Source organism: Bubalus bubalis, chromosome 1, assembly GCF_019923935.1.
Source record: "Bubalus bubalis isolate 160015118507 breed Murrah chromosome 1, NDDB_SH_1, whole genome shotgun sequence".
NCBI classification, from domain to species: Eukaryota; Metazoa; Chordata; class Mammalia; order Artiodactyla; family Bovidae; genus Bubalus; species Bubalus bubalis.
The window spans coordinates 179,093,305-179,114,086 of record NC_059157.1 but is presented as its reverse complement, the minus strand read 5'-3'; the positions used below and the strand labels follow the sequence as shown (position 1 = coordinate 179,114,086).

Sequence of the window (20,782 nt, the reverse complement as noted above, 5' to 3'; positions counted from 1 at the left end):
CTCCACAAGGGACAGAGCTGCTGTGGTTCTGGGCTGCACTTAGCTACAACCTGCTAACCTTTGACTTGGCTGCCTAATTTTTTAAAAACTGATTTATACAGCAGTATAAATCAGTATATACAGTATATGTAGATATAGTATATACTCTGTATCTACATGTTTGCCAAGTATCTACATGTTTGCCAAGTATCTACATGTTTGCCAAGCATTCTGGGTGATTCTTATGCTCCTTCCACACCGTGGGTAAAGGAGACTTCTAAACCCAAGGATATTGGTTCTGGACACATCTAGAAATCAATTTGAAGGGCTGAAGGTCACATGGCTTAGGAATTTTTTAATTTACGTGGACTTCTCCCTGTGGTTCCTTTTATTTATTTTATTTTTGCCAAGTTAACTTTTAAAAAAGTTACATGTTACAAAAAGTTCTCAGCAGAGGGAAACTGAAACTCTACCTTCACTCTTTAAAATTGATTTCTAGAGAGTGGGAGGCTTCTAGAACAATATCCTTGTCTTGGCAAGTCTCATCCTCTAGCCACAAAGTTGAACCATGGTTCCCAAACATCTGGGCGCATAAGAACCACACCGAGTCCTTGGTAAACACGCAGATACCCTGCCGTTCACTCAGAGGTTCCCATTCAGTAGATCTGAGGAGGGACCTGGAAAAGGGTCTAACAGTTGGGCTTGAGTGATTCTGCAGAGCAGAAACCTGCAGAGCAGGGAACCTCAGAATGATGGGGTGGGGGGCAGATAAAATACAGGTCAGTTACATGTGAATTTCAGGTAAATAACAAATAATGTTTGTCTAAGTATCTCCCATGCAATATTTGGGTCATAGTTAGATTAAAACCTTATTTGTTGTTTACATGAAATTCATATGTAACTGATCATCCCATATTTTCATTCGCTGTATCTGGCAGCCCCAGTTGTAATAGGACATACATAGCTTGACCCCCATCTGCCTCAGTCCTGAAATTCTGTGATGGCTCCTTGACACCAAGTGAGAGAAGAACCACAATAATAACAATAGGCCCCTGGGCCGAGTGGTTTGTATGGATTAAGGAGAAGAGAATTTGTATTTGGGGCATCTGTGATACATCAGACACTGAAATATGTGTCACATGATTTAATTTAAAAATTTAACAGATAAAGAATCCGAGAGTCCAAGACTAGATGCTTTGTCTAAGATCACTAAGCTTCTCCATGATAAAGCCAGGGTTTGAGAGAGCTCTGTCCACCTCTGTGACCCGCAGGCAGCCACTCCCCCATGTGTTTCTAACACTGGCAGAAGCCGGGACCCTATTCTTCTTGAGTGTGAGCTTGAGAGTTCTGGGCTGTTTCCTGACGTGTCTTCATTCTCTGCAGAACTGGATGTGGTACTGGGTGGCTGCAGATGCTCTTAAGCCTCTGCTCAGTGAATCTGTTGACTGGCTGCATCTCAGCAACTTTGTGTCTTAGAAGGTACTTCAGCAGTGGTTTCCATGTCCCCTGTTAGATGTATCCTTAGCATGGCTGGCAGACCTTTGAGAGGCCTTCCGCATGAGTGCATGGAGACAGAGTTACCTCTGCTCCAGGGCCAATGTCATCAGCTCTTAGTTGTGAGGTCCTCTGTCACTGTTATCTTGCTTTTATTGTTGACATTATTTGTTTGGGGTTACTTTTGTGAGTGTGTGTGACTTAAAGATTACTCTTGGTTTGGGTCAGGCTTACAGCTCTGAAGTATAGAAACTCTACCTATCTATCACTCTGATGTCCTTGGTGGCATTGCTGAGTAGCAGCCCCATGCAGAGGGCAGACAGGAAGCTTCTAATACCTCTCTCTCTGCTAGATGATTACAAGTCCGAGCTGCGGGAGCAGCTGCCCCTGATCGCTGGCTCAGCAGCAGCTGGGGTGGTGTTTGTGGTGTCCCTGGTGGCTATCTCCATCGTCTGCAGCAGGTAGGCCCCCTGGCCCCACTCCTGCCTGCTCTCCTCAGACCCAGGAAGGCTGGCTCATGGACCCTTCCCGGTCATGTGAACTGAACAGGACCTGACCGTTCAGGGACACACCGTCAGGCTCACCAGTCATCACCCTTTCTCTGTCCATGGGCAGCCTAGAACTTTCCAGATCATTTACTTTCTCTGTGCTGGAGATAAATCCTCTGGAGGGGCTGGGCAAGGCTCTGAGCATTTGTCCCCCAACCTCATTTTTGCCCACTCATTTAACCCCTCTACACACGATGATCTTCCTGGAGTGACAGTTACAAAATTGCATTTGACCCTCTGGAACATCCGCCCTGTGCCTCAATCCATCCTCTGGCTACAGAGCTGGGGCCTGGGCACAGGGTGCAGGTGGGCAGCAGGGAGCTAAGGAGGGGAAGAGGAGCTCTGCAAAAGCGCGTCCTGCAGGAGGGTGGGTCTGGAAGTTCTAGTGAATTTTTAATACTGCTGCTGCTGCCTTGGGTGGTTAGCCTAGATTCAGCTGGCCTCTCCTGAAAAGTTCCACAGTGCAGCCAGAGTGCTAGCAGGCATCCTCCAGGGCCTCTCACCAAGCTCTGTAGAGTCCCTGGCCCTGCCTGACCTCTGAAAGACCTTGACTTGAAAGCAGAGCCCCCTGCCCACGGAGATGGTCAAGCTAGAATGCTGGCCACGACAGCAGTTCCGCTTAACTGACAGCTGCAGTTCCCAACCCCAGGAGAAGCCCGGTGAGCCCGCATCAGAACAGGGGGCCTGGGTGGAGGTCCTGGGAGCAGAGTGGTGTGGATATACCCTGGCTGAGAGAGCTCCTCTCCCTTGTGTCCACAGGAAACGTGCTTACAGCAAAGAAGCTGTGTACAGTGATAAGCTCCAGCATTACAGCACGGGCCGAGGTGAGTAGAAAGCCTGAGCCACTCACCGCCTGAGCTCCGGAGTCAAGAGGCAAGTGCTTGGGGGCTCCTTATAGGCAGACTGGCCCGTCCCCACTGCGAGCCCCCTCCCAGCCACCAGTGCCCAGAGGCTGGGTCCCCAGGGACCAAGGCTGTCCACCCCATCTGTGTCCACCCATCATGGGCACTTATTGGATGCCTGGCAGGTAAATTATCTTCCTCACTGATAAGCCCATAGAGGACACGGAATGCAGGGAGATTGGGTTTAGCAAGTCAATGAATCCTAAAACCAAACTCAGTGGAAAAAGATGGAGGGTTCTCTATTAACATCTTCTGCCTTATCTTATCCAATGGGGCGGCTGGGGAATGTGTTAACCAAATTCACAGATAAGCCAGAGAACTTGAACGGAGGGAATTAAAAAGATAACAGAGCCCAAGAGGCCAAAGTGTTGGGATATCTCCAAAGTGTTTTCTTTTAAGCAATGCCTTTAGAAGTTTTTCACTCATTATCTACTCTCTTTTTTCAAAACCTATATATATAATATTTTTATAACTAAAATTTCCCTTTATCGACTTGTGATGTTAAGTCCTGTGTCGGAATTCTTCTTTGAAGTGTGTCAGGGCAGCACTGCAGGGTCTGCAGAGGTCCCCACTGGTCAGCCGGGTTATTTCCTGCCTCCAGGAAGCAGAATGCTTCAATCCTCATCGCAGACATGCTGTTTCTAAATGACTCCTTTCAAATTCCACGGACACACTCAGAAACCTGCCCCGGCGCTGTGTGCTCTGCCCTCTCTGTCTCCAGCCTCCTCCGTGAGCCGCATCTCACCTCAGTGCTGCTGTGGCTGTACCAGCCCCCTCTCCCTGCTCCCTGGGTGGTGAGCATGGAAAGCAGGCTCTGTCTACACACACCATAAGCAGCCCTTCTCTGGGTGGTTCTGGGAGTGGAAATGGGGTCCGAGGCAAAAGTTCTCACCCGAGGTGACCCCAGGCAAGAGAGTGATGCTGGGGTGCCCACATAGCAGTTTCGCCACAGAGGAGTTTGTATTAGAATGAGGGCAAGGCTGGGGCTCTGCAAAGGTTGCTCTGTAGATATGGCTTTGTTCCCCAGGGTTTTCAATCCAAGACCAAGAACCTACCAAGGGTCTGTAAAGGACTAAGCCCCTGGCACCTGGGTTGCTGTTGTAAGTCATGATGGGGATGGGGCTGTGGACTGGGCACCGGCTGAGACCCCAAGGCTCTCTCAGGGTGGTCCAGCTCACACCCATGTTCAGCAACACAAACTGGGGTCGGGGGAGGGAGATTGGGAGAGCAGCCCCCTTCTAAGGCTACAGACACAGCTCCTGCAACACTCCAGGTCCATCTGTCCCTCTTTCTCTCCCCCAGCAGGCCACCTGGGCCTCCATTTTAACCAGATGTCGCTGGTTTTAGAGGGAAATCCTGATGTGTTCTCTCTCCTTTGCTCACATTCTGATTTTGCACCTCAAAGCAAAATCTTCAGATACTTTCACTTAATATAAACTGACGCATTTCCCTTCCAGGCAGGTCTTTAGCTTCCTAAGGACAGAGACTTTGATTTGTCTGTGATTCTCACGTGGAGGTGCCCCATCCAGGGTGCATCAAGATTACCTGGTGGGCTCTCTCCACCACCCCGCCTTCCTGCCTCTGCCTTCTGGGGTTCTGACATCACCCCACCTCCCTGCTCTGGGCTGATGCCTGGCCGCCTTGAGAGCCACTATGCAGTCAATTTCAGATTTGGCATCCTTTGAACTCTTTGGATGAAAGAAACATTTAAAGATGGCCATGTCCACCTCAAAGCAGAGGACACAAAATTGGGCTCCAAAGGAGGAATGCCATTTTGAAAACTAAAGATGCCCATAGTGAGAATGGGATACCCTCGGAGGGAGCCCCTCCTTTTAAAGGCAAGCAAGTTAAACCTTATACCCTTCATTGGGGGTACAGAGAGTTCCCAAGCCTCAAGCTGGGGTGCATCTTGCTGCCTTTTTGGCCTCTTCAGCCTCAGACCTGACTTTCTTCTCTGGAGGGGCTGGCTTTCCTAGGCTGCCACATGTCACCCACATGCGCAGATAGGCTTCCAAAGTGCTCACAGCCTCCTTCTGGGGAATTCTCACCTCTAAGGCCAAGAGAATCAAGCCTCCCTGGTTCTTAGGGTCTGCAGAAGACCCAACACCCAGTCCTCAGTAGCAGAAACCACTGAGGATGGCTGAGGACACAGTGTTGACAAGCTGTGCAGTCTTCATCCCCAGGACTTGGGCACACAGAGTTCTTCCTGCACCAGAGTTCAGTCCCTCTGCTGCCTTAGAAGTCTGTCTTCTTTTTAAATATGTCCTCCTTTTATAAATGCTCTTTCTTTCTATTAATAACCCTCCTCTTTCTACCCAGTCCCTGAAACCTGGCTCCTCTCCCGCACTCTGGTTCTCTGAACTCATAGCCTCACATACTGAATTGCATCAGTGCATTTTCTCCCATGGACATCCGTCACTCTGACTAATGCTATTACTGTTGGAGAACCAGCCAAAGGGATGTGGAGCTGGGGAAGACACAGCACACACGAAGCAGAATAAGGAACTCAAGGCTCTGATGGAGGACAGACCTGGCCAGAGATGGGGGAGGGTAGGAATAATTAGTTATGGAAAGCTTACCAGGTGCCATGCATGGGGAACTTTATTCTGGTAGCTCATTTCAACTCCTCCAACCCTGGCAACCACTCTAGTGGCAGGCATTAATCTAGGGAGGTTCCATGACTTTGCCAGGTCTTGCAGCTCATGGGTGGCAGAGATGGACCTCACATTCTCTAAACCTGGCTGCAGAGCCCATCATCTCTCCATATTGCAGAAGCTCAAGGTGCCTGGAGGTCAGGAGCAAGTCAAAACATGAGGACCAATCTCAGGAGTCCTAGATGGTGGTTTGTTGGCTCCTCCTCTGGGTCCCACTGCAGGAGGCAGAAAGGCAGATGCAGTTGATCTGCAAGTGTGCACACAACCATTCCTGGGCTACCTATATGCATGCACCTCACTGGGGGGGACATGGATGCTAACCTGGACATCTCAGCACTTCCTGCCCTGGAAGGGACAAGAAACCTGCAGCAGCTCCCCAGCCTCACTCATCAGTACCCAAGAAGGCCCTTGCCTGTCTTCCCTGCAGGCAGGGCACAGGGCTTCATACAGAGTCTGCTGGCATCTGTCCTCCCAGACCTGCCTTTTAAGCTGATGCAAAGGCTGAAGGAGACATAATAGAAATATTGGCAAATGTAATGCCTTCTCTAGCCTGTGGAGATGCAACAGATCTTGTCAATTTGAGAATACCAAGTGCTTTCCAGGGCAGGCTCTGAGCCTGCAGCACAGAGAATGGACTTATAAAGGAGGATTTGATTGGGGTGAGAGTGACTAGAGGGAAGGCAGGTAGGGAAGAGAAAGTGCGTGGATATGGTGCCAGATGCTAAGCTGAAGAGCCCGGGAGCCTGTGGTTCATGTTCAAGGATGAGTGGGTAAGTGTGGGTTTCCCATGTCTAGAAAGAGGCAGACAGATGGCAAGTTCTTATGGTTTCCATGGGACAGTCCTCAGAAGATGCTGGCTGACTAAAAACTGTCTGGATGGGATGATCCAGGTGGGCTTGGGAATCTATCTTTAGAAAAGTTCCAGTTGATGCTACATTTGGGAAATGCTACCAGGTACTTCTAAGGCTTGGGTAGCTACACACTGGATGATAGTTAGCACTGCACTGAATTCTAAGATGGATGGAGTGAGCAGAGGTGGGGAGAGGAGGTGAGGGCTTGGGAAGGGGTCAAGGGCTTTCAGAAAGCAGCCCTAACAGAATCATCTCCGTGTTACAGGCAACTGCAGTTATAATCACAGAGCTATTTTTATTAAGCTTTGAGAAATTTTGAAAACAAATGAGATATGTATCCAAAATAAGAGATTGGCACACGTTAATTTCCACACAGGACAAGAGGACTGAACACAGGGACCTCAGAACACAAGTGTGAGCTCAGTCCCTGCCAAACACCCAAGAAGCTGGGAAGCAGATGCGTTCAGGACATTTAAAACTAAGTTCAGTGATCATTGGGGATTATTAAGGGTTAAATACAGGGTTATTTTAAAAGTTATTATTAAGAAAAGTTATACAGGCTTCCCTCATACCTCAGTGGGTAAAAAATCTGCCTGCAATGCAGGAAACCCAGGTTCGATTCCTGGGTCGGGAAGATCCCCTGGAGAAGAAAATGGCAACTCACTCCAACTTCTCCTATTCTTGCCTAGAAACTACCATGGACAGAGAATCCCTGGCAGGTTACAGTCCATGGAGTCACAAGAGTCAGACATGACTTAGTGACTAAACCACCACCATGGGGCTCTCATCTCATTTACTAGGGCTGTGCCTTTGCAAGACATTGCATATTTTGGCAAAATATTTGATGATCTCCTAAGGGGAAGAAGCACAGTAAAGTGGGTACAGAGTTGGTCTTCATACAGAAAGAAAGTAGGTTAATGAGTCTGTCAGCCAGGGAGGGAGTCATCAGTTTTATCTTAGTCCTTGTCCAGTTCAATCTCTTGTTTGTTTGATTGTTTTTTAAAATCATAGCCAGGTGCAAACCTAGGGATGCTTATCAAGTTGGTAGGTAACAGTTGGGAGGTATAAGTAACACCACAGAAGATAGAATCAAAATTCAGAACTATCCAACAGCTCTGAATGCTAATTTGAAATCTGCAAGACAAAATGTTAGAGGGATAAATCTAGAAGCTAGTGTTGGTTAAAACAAAAATAAAGCAGTAAGAAAAGGAGGAGACCTGACTTGCTATCTGTTTGTATGAGAAAGTTTATGTATTTACTTGATCACATGCTTAATAGGGGTGATAAAAAACTAGTAAAAAAGCTAAGCACTGCCACTAAAGCAGGAAAATACTGCCCAAAGCCTCCACCTTGAGCATTGACTGTATTAAGCACAGTAACTAATTGAATCCTCATAACCATCCCATGAGGTAGATTTCACATGTGAGGAAACAGCCTCAGAAAAATCCAGTAGCCTGTCCAGAGTCTTGGAGTTAGTGATTTGCAACATAAAGTTTTAAACTCAGGTCTGTCTGACTCTGTGGTCAAGATTAAAGTTTGGATCAGAGGAGGTAATACATGGACATGCTGTCCTCTGCACTGGTGAGAAACATCTAAAGGGACATTCTTGGTTCTAGGAACCCCATGTCAAGAAGGATATTGTCAACAAAGCAGCCGGCCCATGGAGGGTGCCAAGTCATGACCTCAGAGACACCAACTGATTTGGTGCTGGGAAAATGCAGGCAGGGACCTGTTTTTTTTTTTTTTTTCTTTTTTCTGCTGCTCAGTCATGTCTGACTCTTTGTGACCCCATGGACTGTAGCACACCAGGCTTCCCTGTCCTTTACTGTCTCCTGGAGTTTGCTCAAACTCATGTCCATTGAGACAGTGATGCCATCCAACCATCTCATCCTGTGTTGGCCCCTTCTCTTGCCCTCAATCTTTCCTAGTGTCAGGATCTTTTCCAATAAGTCGGCTCTCCACATCGGTAGCCAAAGTACTGGGGCTTCAGCATCAGCATCAGTCCTTCCAATGAATATTCAGGGTTAATTTCCTTTAAGATTGACTGGTTTGATCTCCTCACTGTCCAGGGGACTCTCAAGAGTCTTCTCCAGCATCACAGTTCAAAAGCATCAGTTCTTTGATGTTCAGTCTTCTTTATGATCCAACTGTCACATCCAGGGAGGGACCTAGGGGTCATCACCAAGCATGACACCATCATGGCAAAGGAAAGGTGACGCTATTGTGCTTTGTGAGGATAAACGGAACCATCAGTGAGAGATCCAAGTAGGCCAGATTTGATTCAGTGTAAGAACAGCCCCCCAAACTGGAACTGTCCATGCAGAGACAGGCTGCTTTGTGGAAAGAGGGGTGAGCTCTCTGCCCTCACAGACACAGATCTCAGTAAAAGATGCTGTAGAATGGAGTTCTGCTTTAGGTAAGACACTGGACTTGATTCATCCCAGAAGCACATCTAGCTCCAAGATTTCCTATAGCTCCAGCTTGCTTGACTCTGGGTGGGAGGGATTTCCCAACCGTACAGAACACAGCATCCAGTGTGCTGGGAATCACCTTGTACACCAGGGTGAAGATCAGGTATACCTGGAGGAGGGAGACAGACTGGGCATTTGGCTGCCTCTCCTGGAGGTACCTGAACAGGAGTAAATGAGGGCCTATGGGAAGAGGAGGAAAAGCCCCCAGGTGCAAAAGGTGGCTGAGTGTTCAGTGGGTGCTTATTAAATGCCAAATAAATTTAATGAGCTGGCTTCACCCGTGTGGCTGCTGTTGGCTCTAAGCCAGAGTTCTAGAAACCTGGTTAACTCTTTGAGTCCCCAGCTCCTAGGCTGTTGCCCTCAGCTTCCTGACAGGACTTCAGTGGCCCAGAGACAGGGGGCCTTGTCTGGAAGGACATTCCTGTCTTAGTCATTGATACCCAAGAAGTAGAGAGATGTTAAACTGTTTTTCCTGAAATATCTTTCTCTATCAAGAAGTAAGTAGCCTGTGATCCACTTTTCTTCTCCTAGAGACACATATTAGGCTGTGACTGTGTTTTTAAGAACAAATCTTGAAATGTGGTAAAACCCCCAAACAGAAGGTTGAATGAACAGCTTCCTCAGACTCGGTGCCCCACCCTGGGGCTCCCCTTCTTGGATTCTTCCTCTAACCTTGGCTGGGTACCCATGACCTCCATTCATTCATAGAAAAAGACATCCACCCATTTTCCTGGCCTTGGTCTCAAGAAGCAGGTGGAGCGAAGTGTTTCTAATGCCTGGCAAATTTGGTCTAGGAAACTGCCCATTCCTTAGCCTTTCATACCAATAGCTTCAGCTGTCACTCACGTGTCCCCCACATCCACCACTCCACATCCAGTCTTGCAGCTCTGTTTCTATTCTGAGTCTTCAGACTCACTTCTAGGCACCCGTATGTTTCGTCCATGCATTCAAAGTCTAAAACCACGTGTGCAAACTTCCTGGACAATCAAGTTTCCTTCCCAAAGTGCATCATGTAGTTAATAGTACCACTTGATTCTGGAAGTCTTGACATTAATTCAGATTCTTCTGGTCCTTCCTTCATTCCTCATCTTTAATTGCTCACCAAGTGCTGTCAGTTTTTCCTTTGAAATTTCTCTTGCTTTTTCTGCTGTTGTCACTGTGAGGCTCTGGCTAAAAACTGTTATCTTGCACCTTAATTACTGCAACAACCTCAGAACTCTTTTCTCAGCCTCCAGCCCCATCCTCATAACAATGCATGGGAGTGGTGAGGGCTGCCAGCCAAATGAACTCCCCGATGTCTTGTTCTCAGCACATCCCTCCCCTGCTGCTGGCACATTTGTCAGCTCTGTGTGTCCACTGGCAGCAATCGGATGCCTTTGATGGTAGTCAAGGCCTTCCCACTAGTGTATCCAGTGTTCCACCTTGGACCCCACTTCCTTCCACACTCAAGCTGGCCACACTCTCCTCACTCATGCAATGGCAGGTATCACTCTGAGCTATGCCTTGGGACACTCCAAGCTTGTCCCTCATCAGTGAAGGACCATGTGACCTGTCCTTTTTGGTCTCTAACTTTGAGACTGGCATCCATAGTCTTCTGCCTTTTCTGGTTTCTGCTACGCTTACAGCTCATTTCCAGTTGCGGGCTCCTGACTCTAGACTCTCCAGCACTGCTCCCCAGTTCATGTCTCAGTGAACTGAGAGCTCCATGAGCTTTGTTTTCCCTGTGGCTCCTATGGTCCCTGGCACAGTTGGGTGACGGGTTACCACTGAGAGAATGAGGAGTGATCAACATCCCGAGGCAGAGGACTGGCTGAGGTCCCTCCCAGGAACCCCTAAACAGCTTCCCTCTTGTGCTTAGATATCTGGACTAAATTTAGGTGAATTATGAGTATGGCAAAGTCTGCCTTGGCTCCAGAGTGGGAAAGGAGGGGCAGCCTTCCACCTTCCCCATGGCTCCATCAGATCTGCTGGGACACAAGGTATCAAAGACTGAAAACAGCCTAATTAATACACTAGCTTTCTGGACCCTGCTGTGAGATTCCAGGAATCTTCCATCAGCAGGAAGGCACTGGGCTCTTCCTGGCACCCTTGAAGCCTCTGTCATGGGACCCACAAAATGTTCATGGTACCATTTTTGTACTTTCTGAATGTGCAAGAGGACTGGATGGCAGCATTCCATCTTCTCCTTCCACTGTTAATACCCAAATGTTACTGCCTGTTTAGAACTGGCCCTTTCCCAGCCTATGCTCTCCTGTCCTGGGACCCTGGCACTTGCAAACTTGTCAAGCTGACTTTTTAGATACACCCCACAATCTGCCAGCATCCCCCAAATTTGTCCCAGCCTCTTCCCCTTTTAGAGCATCCTGATCTCCTGATCCAGAGTCTCCAGCCATAGCCAGCAGTTTGCTATGCTTCACGGACTGCTCCGTACCACGTAGGAAGGCTCTGGATAGTGGCTGAGTCATTTTTTCCCAAACTTAATATCTTTAAAGCTTTGGTTCATGTTTAAGATTTTGCAGATCTCTTGGGACTATGGTCCTTTAAAGCTATAGCCATCCAGGCTGTGACCCTAGTCATAGCTTAAATGAATTTTGAGAGCAAAGAACAAACATATCTGCAAATCATACCTTCAATAGAAATTAGAAAGCTAGAAAATGATAAAATTGAAGAGTTTTCTCTCTCTCTTGGCACCATCAATCAGTTTAGATCTGTGCATACCATTTTTGTGCCAAAGGTATATAACCTATGTTAAAAATAATGAAAATAACCAGAAACTATAAAATACTATAAATATTGCAATATTAACACTAATAATAATGAGAAGCATTGAACGGAGCATTATAAAATGTCTTACATTATAGAGCTATATTACATCTGATATTATTGTAACTGCCATTAATAATATTTCCCCAACACTCACAATCTGAGAACATTTTCTGAGCCCTGTCTCCAAATGTTTGGCTGTGCCCGACTCCGCAGCTGACGTGAATTCCTTGTTCACTGTCTGGTGATTCATTGCACTAAATACCATTTCCCTGATAATTAAAAACTGCTCACTGGCAAGTGGGAGCAGGAACAGGCTGATGCAGGATTTATGCAGAAACACAAAATGAGCCAAAAGACAAATGACCTGTTCTGCGTAGCTGAAGGCATTTTTTCCCCCACGTCTCCTTCTGGGACTAGAAAAAGGGTAGTTGTGATGCGGGAGAGAGATCTGGCGAGATGTGTCATCCAGGGATAAGATGGATGCAGGGAGAGCCTTTAGAGCACATGTTCAGCCAAATGGTTCTCCAGACTTAGGAATAGAGACCACCTCAGCAGAAGAGTCCAGCCAGGGCCATTCCTAAGCTGACTGTATCAGACCCTTGTCATTGCAAAAGAACTGGGTTTGAATCGATTTTAGACTTCTGATTTCAGTTTTCCTGCCTCAGTCTAATAACGTACCCTCAGTTTCAGGGAAAACAAAGACCGATTCCTACCCTGCATAGGTGCAGGATGTTCTAAACTGACATTATATCAGCTCTCCTAGGCTGCGTGCTCTCCTCAGTTTCTTGTGAAAGACTTTGGTGATGACCAAAGCCCATGCCTGGCCCAGAGCAGCAGCTGAGACATTGTGTGTATGCACGCATATACACACATTCATACATGGATATACATTTGTTTGCTTACACACACACCCCATATATACACGTACTCATATACATGCATACACACACACACACACACACACACACACACACACACCCCTTAATTCCACATGCCAGTGAGGTAGCACACCTGCTCATGAATAAACCGGACAGTGATTAGAAGATGAACTTTCTCCCATGAAGATACATTTGCCCAGACGTCATTGGCCTGAATGAATCCTGGCACCATTAAGAGATGAAACTCTCCCTTCTGGGAATAGTTCCTTCCCAGAACTGATCAGGGCCAATATCTGTGGAGCTCATTAACTCAGAATCCTCTCTCATTCATCCTTACATATGTCTTTACTTGCAAACCATTCATTACAGCGCATTCTAGATTGTTTAATTAGTTTTCGTGGAAGAGTTCCTGTAGGACAGCTTAGCACACATCATTTAAAAGCCCTTAATCCAAAATAACAAGGTGGTATTTTTAAAGTAACTAATATAACCTTAGCACTGCCCACCCCCACCACCCCAGCTTCCTACCTCCCCATACACTTCCTAGAACAATTTACTGATAGTAATCATGAGTGTTTCAGCTTGTGAGCCCTTCCTGTACACCCGGCACCATGCTAGATATGTCACTTGCAATGTGGTCTTTAATATTACAGCTGCCCCGGGAGGAAAGTGTTTCTCCTCCTTCGGCAGAAGAAAAAAATAATAGAAGAGATGTATGTGGTCTTGCTGCAAAATGCCCAGCTAGTGAGAGGCTTCAGAGTTCTGACCTTACCTTGGGATCCCCGCCTCTGGCCTGTCAGCCTTCTCTCATCTCAGTCCAGAACTGGGGAGAAGTCACAGGTTGTCGACACTGGCCTGCCACCTGTTTAGCATTTTGAGTGGGTCTTTTGCTGTGGCCTTGTCTCCAGTGCTCAGCCCTCCAGCACACAGGGGCCAACTTCCACCTAAAGTATCTGTGTTTCTTCACCTAAGCGCCTCTCTGGCCCTGGACCCTTCCAGCCCACCTGAACAGCAGGCAGAGCAGGCCCCAACCAATGACTGACGGGAGTCGTGTGGTGCCACTCCAGCTCACGCCACCCTAGCTGACTCTGAAGCTTGTGATCTCAGAGGTTCCTTGGGGTGGAGAGTTAAGTCTGTGTCAGTTACCCACAGCCCATGGCGGTAAGCGCCTTGAAGGCACGTTTTTCTTAGGCTGCCTTTCCATCCTACCTTACTGCCCACTGACCTGCAGGCACTTCTTGGGATCACCTCCCAGATAATCCCAGTAGGGATCACCACCTACTTGCTTTCACGTCTTATCTTAAGCTGTTGCTTCTGAAGAAATCTAAAGTGAGACTGCCTGAACGGTCAGGGTTGTTAGACGTCCATGTGGTTTGCTCGTTCTTGCTCTTTACTTGTTCTCCAGACCAAAGGAGAAAGAGATGAGCCTCTAGTTCTATTTTTCCCTTTGTCCACTGCTATTAAAGTAAAATTTCCATTCTCTCTCCACCCTGCTCCAGGGATTAAGACATTCTATCATAAAGATGAGTATTTTCTTTGTTCAAAGTTCAATCAATAGATTCCAGAGTCAACATTGTCATCCCCAGGTTTTCAAAGAGCATTTTAGATTGATGTCTAGCACACTTGGAGTGCTTTTATTTCATGACTGGGAATAATCCAAATTTCAGAAAAAGTAATGCCTCTGGGCAGGGCACCTGGCTTTAAAAACATTTCCGCTTTGAGTTCTTGGCTGCATCTTCCTTCTCCATCTGGATTAAACTCTGGCCTGACCTGGTGACTAGGGCAACATTCATTTGGGGTCACCGTAGAGCCACCAGAACTTTTTGGATGGGAAATGTCATTATGTGATAATTTATAATATATAAATTATCATTATATATGTATATATATTTATACACATATAAATTGTGTTTTCAAGGCTGGGAGTTGCTGAGAAGGAGCTGCAGTGGGGAGTGTGTGCTGAGAGGGCAAAGCTCAGGGAACCTAAGGTTACCTTAGCCACAGCCACGGCATGGGGGCTTTTCCCCACCTGCCTGCCCTGATGACCTGCCTCTTTTAGGAACCAGACAACAGCAGCAGAAAGGGAAAACGACTGCTCTTCACAAGGCTTCCATGCCAGACTGTCCTGTTCAGCCTTTGAAGCCCACCTCCCATCTCACCACCCCAGGAAATCCCTTCCCCTGCTTGCCTAATGACACGTCCAACACGGTGAAAAATGGCGTTGTGATGAATCCATTTGTTTCTTGGGTTCCATTTCCTGTTTTTGTCCCCTCTCTTCCACTTTTCGAATGTATTTTTTCTGCAATGACAATTCTCTATTTTGTCCCCGTGCGCACCTATTTATCTTGCCACTGTAAACGTCAGTGACAAAGTCCATATTCCTTTATGTATTTCTCATTCACCATTTTATTCACTTTTCATACTTCACTGTGTCTGAAGGCATGGGGGTTCAATTACCATTTCTTCTTTCATTCCACCTCATTTATTCTGTGTAGACTTTACAATTTTCTCTCTCAGTATTTTCTATGCTCTTCTCTTCACGTTTTCTGTTCTGGTTACTGGCTTGGCACTCCTATCTTGAGGTTTTTCTAATAGCCATTTCTTTTTTTGTTTTTAATCCATCCTCATACCTCTTCCAGCCCTGGACACCGCTGTCAGTTATAACCTTAACGGTGGCCTCCACTCAGGAAAGTTGTCAAGTTGATAAATATTGATATCTGCCCTGCCATTTTACCACCACTTTTCTGCTAATGCATTTGGTTGGCATCAATCAGCTTCTTTGCCTTCTCTGAGCTCCTGCTGTGGGAACTGGTCCCGATCTGTCACTTATAAGTAATCTGCTCCACATTTCATCAAGAGCTCAAACACAGAAAATATGGAGGAGAGGTAGAGGACAGAGAGCCAGGCTAGCATGGCCCAGAGGGAAGGGAGACAGGGAGGTCCAACAAGGAAAAGTGAGGCAGCTGGACGTGTAGGAGAGGTGCCCCCAACCCAGCCAGACCATTACTGCTGGGGACACCAGCCAGTGCTTAATGACTGCTGTGTCCTCTTTGGGATGTTAACCCTGCTTATCTCCTCCAAAAAGGCTCCCCAGGGATGAAGATCTACATTGACCCCTTCACTTACGAGGACCCCAACGAAGCTGTCCGGGAATTTGCGAAGGAGATTGATGTCTCTTTTGTGAAAATTGAAGAGGTCATCGGAGCAGGTATGGCTCTTCTTCCCTTCCCTCCTTTCTGCCCTCTTGGTGTCTAGACATCCTCTTTCACCATTCTGGGTGATGTCTATCATCTTTCTCCCCCAAAGGTGCATCTAAGCCATCTACAATGTGTGTCTAAGGATCTTCTGGGACCTTGTTCATGGTGTCCAAGCTTATTTGGTGTTGCAGAGAAGTCAACTCTGGTTTTAAAAGATTCAGAAATAGCTCTGGAAATGGAGCACCAAATGCAAATAAAGACAGAGAAATAGGGTGATAAGTTGAGAAATGCACATCTCTTTTTAGAAGCTGAACTTAGAATCCCAAGCACTGATGCCAATATCTCCATGGCTTTGGGGCAAAGTTTATTCCCACACTTCCAGTTTTCCTTTTCTGATATACATGGATTTGGAGACAGACTATGATGAACTAAAGAAGGACCACTATTTCTAGAAGAAAACTCACCCATATCCATATTTTCTACAAAAGATCCATGATACGGATGATAATATAAGACAGACTTCCCTCCCAAGAAATGCATGTTCTCATCTACATTGGAATACAAGCCCAGCCCAGCAGAGAATAGTCTGAGATGCTATCAGGACACTCTACCTAAAGGCTGGTCTAGCATTTTCATCTTCCTTTAATAGATCAATAGTTGAGTCAGTTGGATAATGGATCCAGCCTTATTGATATAAATGAGGAAAATATCCCCAAATATCATTCCTTTGGAAATAATCTCTTTAGTGCCCCCTCTGTGGTCTTTTCTGAATCTTCTTAAAATATGTGTTTGCTTTGTGTCCTCTTTCCTACTTTTGGTTCCTTATACAACATTATTTGTCTTCTCTTCTTCTTTAAATTGGATTAGACATTGTTCGGGCTCTCTTCACTCATATGCTGTGTACTCCCAAAGCTCCTATGTCTGGAAGTGCTTTTTTTTTCATATCAATATTTGGAGAGCTATGGGGTTGCCTCTTCCAATATTTTAAGCTCCATAAAATATGTTTAGTCAAAGTCTTCCAGACGGCCACTCCATATATTATCTTTAGGGGGAAACTCACCCTCCTCCCATTCACTGCCTCTCTTAATGCACTGAGGGGTCAAAAAGCCATCTGTGAAATTGGAAGTTGCATTTGAAAGCTTGCCCCATTAAGTCACATTCTCCTGCTCTGATTTCCCTCTTAAAGAGCTCCAACCTCATGGGATCCCTGTGGTGGGTGCTGGACCCTCCCTATAGGACTCATGACCCTCTTTCTACCAACCTCTCACGTGTTCCAGCCAGCTGACCATAATCTGATCTACATCAGTCTATACGTATTTCCCATTGATTTTCATTAAATATGTTACTGAACCACGACTTTCACTTCCATGCAGATAATTTTATCTTCCCCCTTAGATACCAACAGACCTAAGGATCATGCCTTAGAAGGCTGGATCCCAGATAAGCTGGATGACTTGAAGGGACTCAGATTTCTCCAGTAAACTTGAAAGTGAAAGCTTTGATCTCGTACCTGCTCCTCTGTGTTGTTCATTATTGTTATGTCATGTGAAAATGGAGCTAGTGATTTTAATGTTGTTATTTATGTTGAGTGCTTAGCGCAATGCATTCTGGACTGCATTTCATCCCAGAGAGCCCATATCAGCCCCCCTCCCATCTTTGTCAGGGGAGGAGTAAAGAGCCTTCTCACTTTATGACCCTGTTGGGGAGGTGCAGCTTGGAGTGAGCTCACCAACTGCTGGATGCCTATAAAGGGACAATCCATGGCCCACCTTCACCTTCTATCTCTGGGTAGCCTTTGCTGATGCTGTCATGTTTGTGCATTCTGCTCAGAGAAGACGTAGTCCCTGCCATGGCTTACCTGGTCCTGGGGAGGGATGGATACATAGAGCAGTATAGAAGATGCCCAGTAGCTTGGGATAGTCTTCTGTCCAGTTGCTGCTGACTGCCTTCTACCTGATAGCCATCTGCTTGCAATTCATTAATCGCACAGCTCATCCCTGTGGATGTGAATTCACTATGTGGAACTTGATGCAGTTTCATCAGGAGACACTCCTGGCTGGAGTCAGTCTCTCTCTGTCCTCTGATTCTTCCTCTCTGTCACCACTCCTGCTTTTCCCACTCCTAGCCTCACTGAGCTCGACTTCACTTTATGCTAAAAAGCTTGTGTGAGTTGAGTTTTTTTAAAAAAGAATTTTGTAAGGTAACATTTGTAGTGTAGTTGGTAGTATTTCTCTTAGCCACCTGGCAGATTCAGCTCAGGGGACCAAATCTGGGTTCCAAAATGGTAATACAACATGAGAAGAATCAGAAGTCCTTTCCCCTTCCTTCATTCTGTTCCTTTCTCCTTCCCTCAACATGGTCTTATTAAATACTTTTTGCTTGTGGATGTTGAGTCCCAGAGATGAACAGATACTCTCCTGCCCTGACAGTCTTGTTGAGAAACAGGCCAGTAACATGTTCACTGTTTCACACATCCCACAACACAAGCAAATGTGAAGTTTGGGGCCAACAGAGAGCAGCGTCCAGCTCCTTGTTCTGGGAGTGAGTGGGGAGATCAGGAGGACTTTGCAAAGAAGGTCACCTTTGGCCTGAGCTTTTAAGGTTGAAAACTAGTAGGAAAAGTAAGTTTGGAGGAAACGCATGAGAGAACGAGACAGAAGAGGAAAATTAAATAACTTAAGGAGGGAAATGACCATGGCCTGGCAGCAGTGGTGTGCTGAGCCAGTTTGTGCTACTTCGCAGGAGCCAATTGTGTGCATCATTTTGCAGCCCTGTGTTTGGTGACATCTTGGTAGTCTGACATCAGCCATAGGAGAAGTATTTACACCATGATAATTGGCAAATGGTATAAATCATAGGTTTTGTTTCTTCACTTTCTGGAGAGCTGATAGTTTAGCACACCCCAGGCCTTCCAGAATGTGCAAGATAATTTCAAAGAGGTTGCAGAGGAACTGGCCCATTTCTGCTGCATATAGATCCAGAGGGGAGGGCTGTGTTTGTTGCAGGAGGGATTAAATAGAGAATTCAAAAAGATCCTCATTCATTAAACATTGATTCCGTGCCTGAAACTGTGCTGGATGCTGAAAAGCACACTCAGTACCTCATAATCACGGCTGATGTGTTGACACAAAGTCCTGCTCTGCAGGAGGAGGGGATGGGACTGAGAGGTAAGACAGGGGTCAGAGAACACGCAGCCCTGGAGGCAGGATGAGGAGAGGCTTGATGGCCAAAGGAAGAATGCAGGAAAGAGGCACCTGGGGGGCCTCTAAGAACTTTGGGCTGCTGGATGGGCTGATGCTCTGTGTGGCACACTCTGAGAACAAGGCTGAGAGAAGGCTCCTACAGAGGGGATCCCTGAGGGTAGGTGACTTAATTAAGCATTAAGTCTGGAATCTAGCAATCAGGATGTTGGGTATGAATTGTATCCTATATAAAACAGTGAGTGAGTAGTCTCGGAGCAGGGTAGGCAGTAGAAATGAAGTGGGAGAAGAACCTGATGAACCTGTGTTGATTGAACTTGAAAGGGTGATGGGAAAGGTTTGTAAGAATTCAGAGGCACATAGACCAGTTATGGGGCTGGGAAACATGGAGGAGGTTTGAGGTGGTCAATGCTGGAATCAAGTGTGGTAAGGAAGGCTGCCTTGCAGCAAGTAAACCAACCTAAACCAGAAAGTACCCAGACACGGTGAATGGAGGGGCCAGTGGGCTTGATGGCTGGAGCTGACAGGGAGACATGGCTTGGAGGTTGTGGCCAGAAGTGATGGCCATCAGGTTAAACACCTTAAAGGGAAAAGGGGGCTGTGTGGCCACCCAAGGTGTAGGGACTGGTGGTTGTGCTTGCCAGTAAAGGCCAATGGAATACAATCTAAAAACTTTGGGGTTGAAGAATTGCACCAACCTCCAAAGATTCTTCTACCATTGTTGAGGATAATGAACAAAGGAATCAAAATAACTGTGAGCCAGATGTGACACCAACCAAGAGGACTGAATTACACTTGACCCTTGAACAACACAGGGGTTAGGGGCACAGACCTCTCTGTATGGTTGAAAATTGATGTGTATAACTCGACAGCCAGCCCTCTGTATCCATGAGTCCACATCCCTGGACTCAACCAACCATAGATTGTGTAGTATTATAGTACCTATTTATTGAAAGAAGTCTCCGTACTAGTGAACCTATGCAATTCAAACTCTTGATGTTTATCAAGAGTCAACTATATAATTAGTCATTTATCATTATGTAATGTTTGCTTTGTTGTTGTTTAGCCATTCAATTGTCTCCAGCTCTTTTGTGACCCTGTGGATTATAGTCTGCCAGGTTCCTCTGTCTATGGGATTTCCCAGGCAAGAATACTAGAGTGGGTTGCCATTTCCTTCTCCAGGAGATCTTCCCAACTCAGGGGTCCAACCTGTGTCTCCTGCATTGGCAGGAGGATTCTTTACCATTGAACCACCAGGGAAGTCCCAATATTTGTTTACTGCCCCTCTTTTATCACCATGCTCAAAGTTCCATGGGAGTGATGAAACTTGAGCACTTCTGTTAGTCCCGTGCCTGGCCTGCTGTGGCACTAAGGTGCTCAGTTAAAAATGTCCTTAGAAGAAAATCATAATAGGGATAAGACTTTGAAGAACTGGGTATAGTTTGGGAGTATGCAGAGAAACCAGAAAGAGGTCACACGAGATTGTGAGTCATTCGGTGCTCTGAAAGGAGCCTATCGGAATGAGGAAGACTGATCCTTCCTCTTTTCCTTGCAGTGATGGGAATTATTGAAGTCCTTTTAGAGAGGGCATCTGCTGTTTTTGGAGAGAGTTAACTCTTTGAAACCATGAATCTGACTCACAGGAATCACTCACAGGTCAGCTTCAATTGACCTCTGGAGTTCTGATCCATTGCTTGATTCTGATCAGTTTGAGCTGTAGACAAGCCCAGAGCATAAACTAAGGCTTCCATGTATACTTGGGCCCTAAAGCATGAATGGTGTTCCTGGGTTGTACAGTGTGCAACCTGCATAACTGTATGTAGCAGCCCTGAGCACAACAAT

At 46.5% G+C, this 20,782-nt stretch overlaps 1 protein-coding gene across 1 annotated transcript in view; it reads left to right on the top strand.

Moving 5' to 3' along the window:
• EPHB1 (EPH receptor B1) overlaps positions 1-20,782 on the top strand; it is a 463,088-nt gene that overhangs the window by 366,957 nt on the left and 75,349 nt on the right. Inside the window, exons 8-10 of the mRNA XM_025291403.3 lie at positions 1,826-1,934; positions 2,781-2,845; positions 15,629-15,751. Coding sequence (XP_025147188.2) covers positions 1,826-1,934; positions 2,781-2,845; positions 15,629-15,751 — 297 coding nt within the window. The remainder of the gene's footprint in view (positions 1-1,825; positions 1,935-2,780; positions 2,846-15,628; positions 15,752-20,782) is intronic.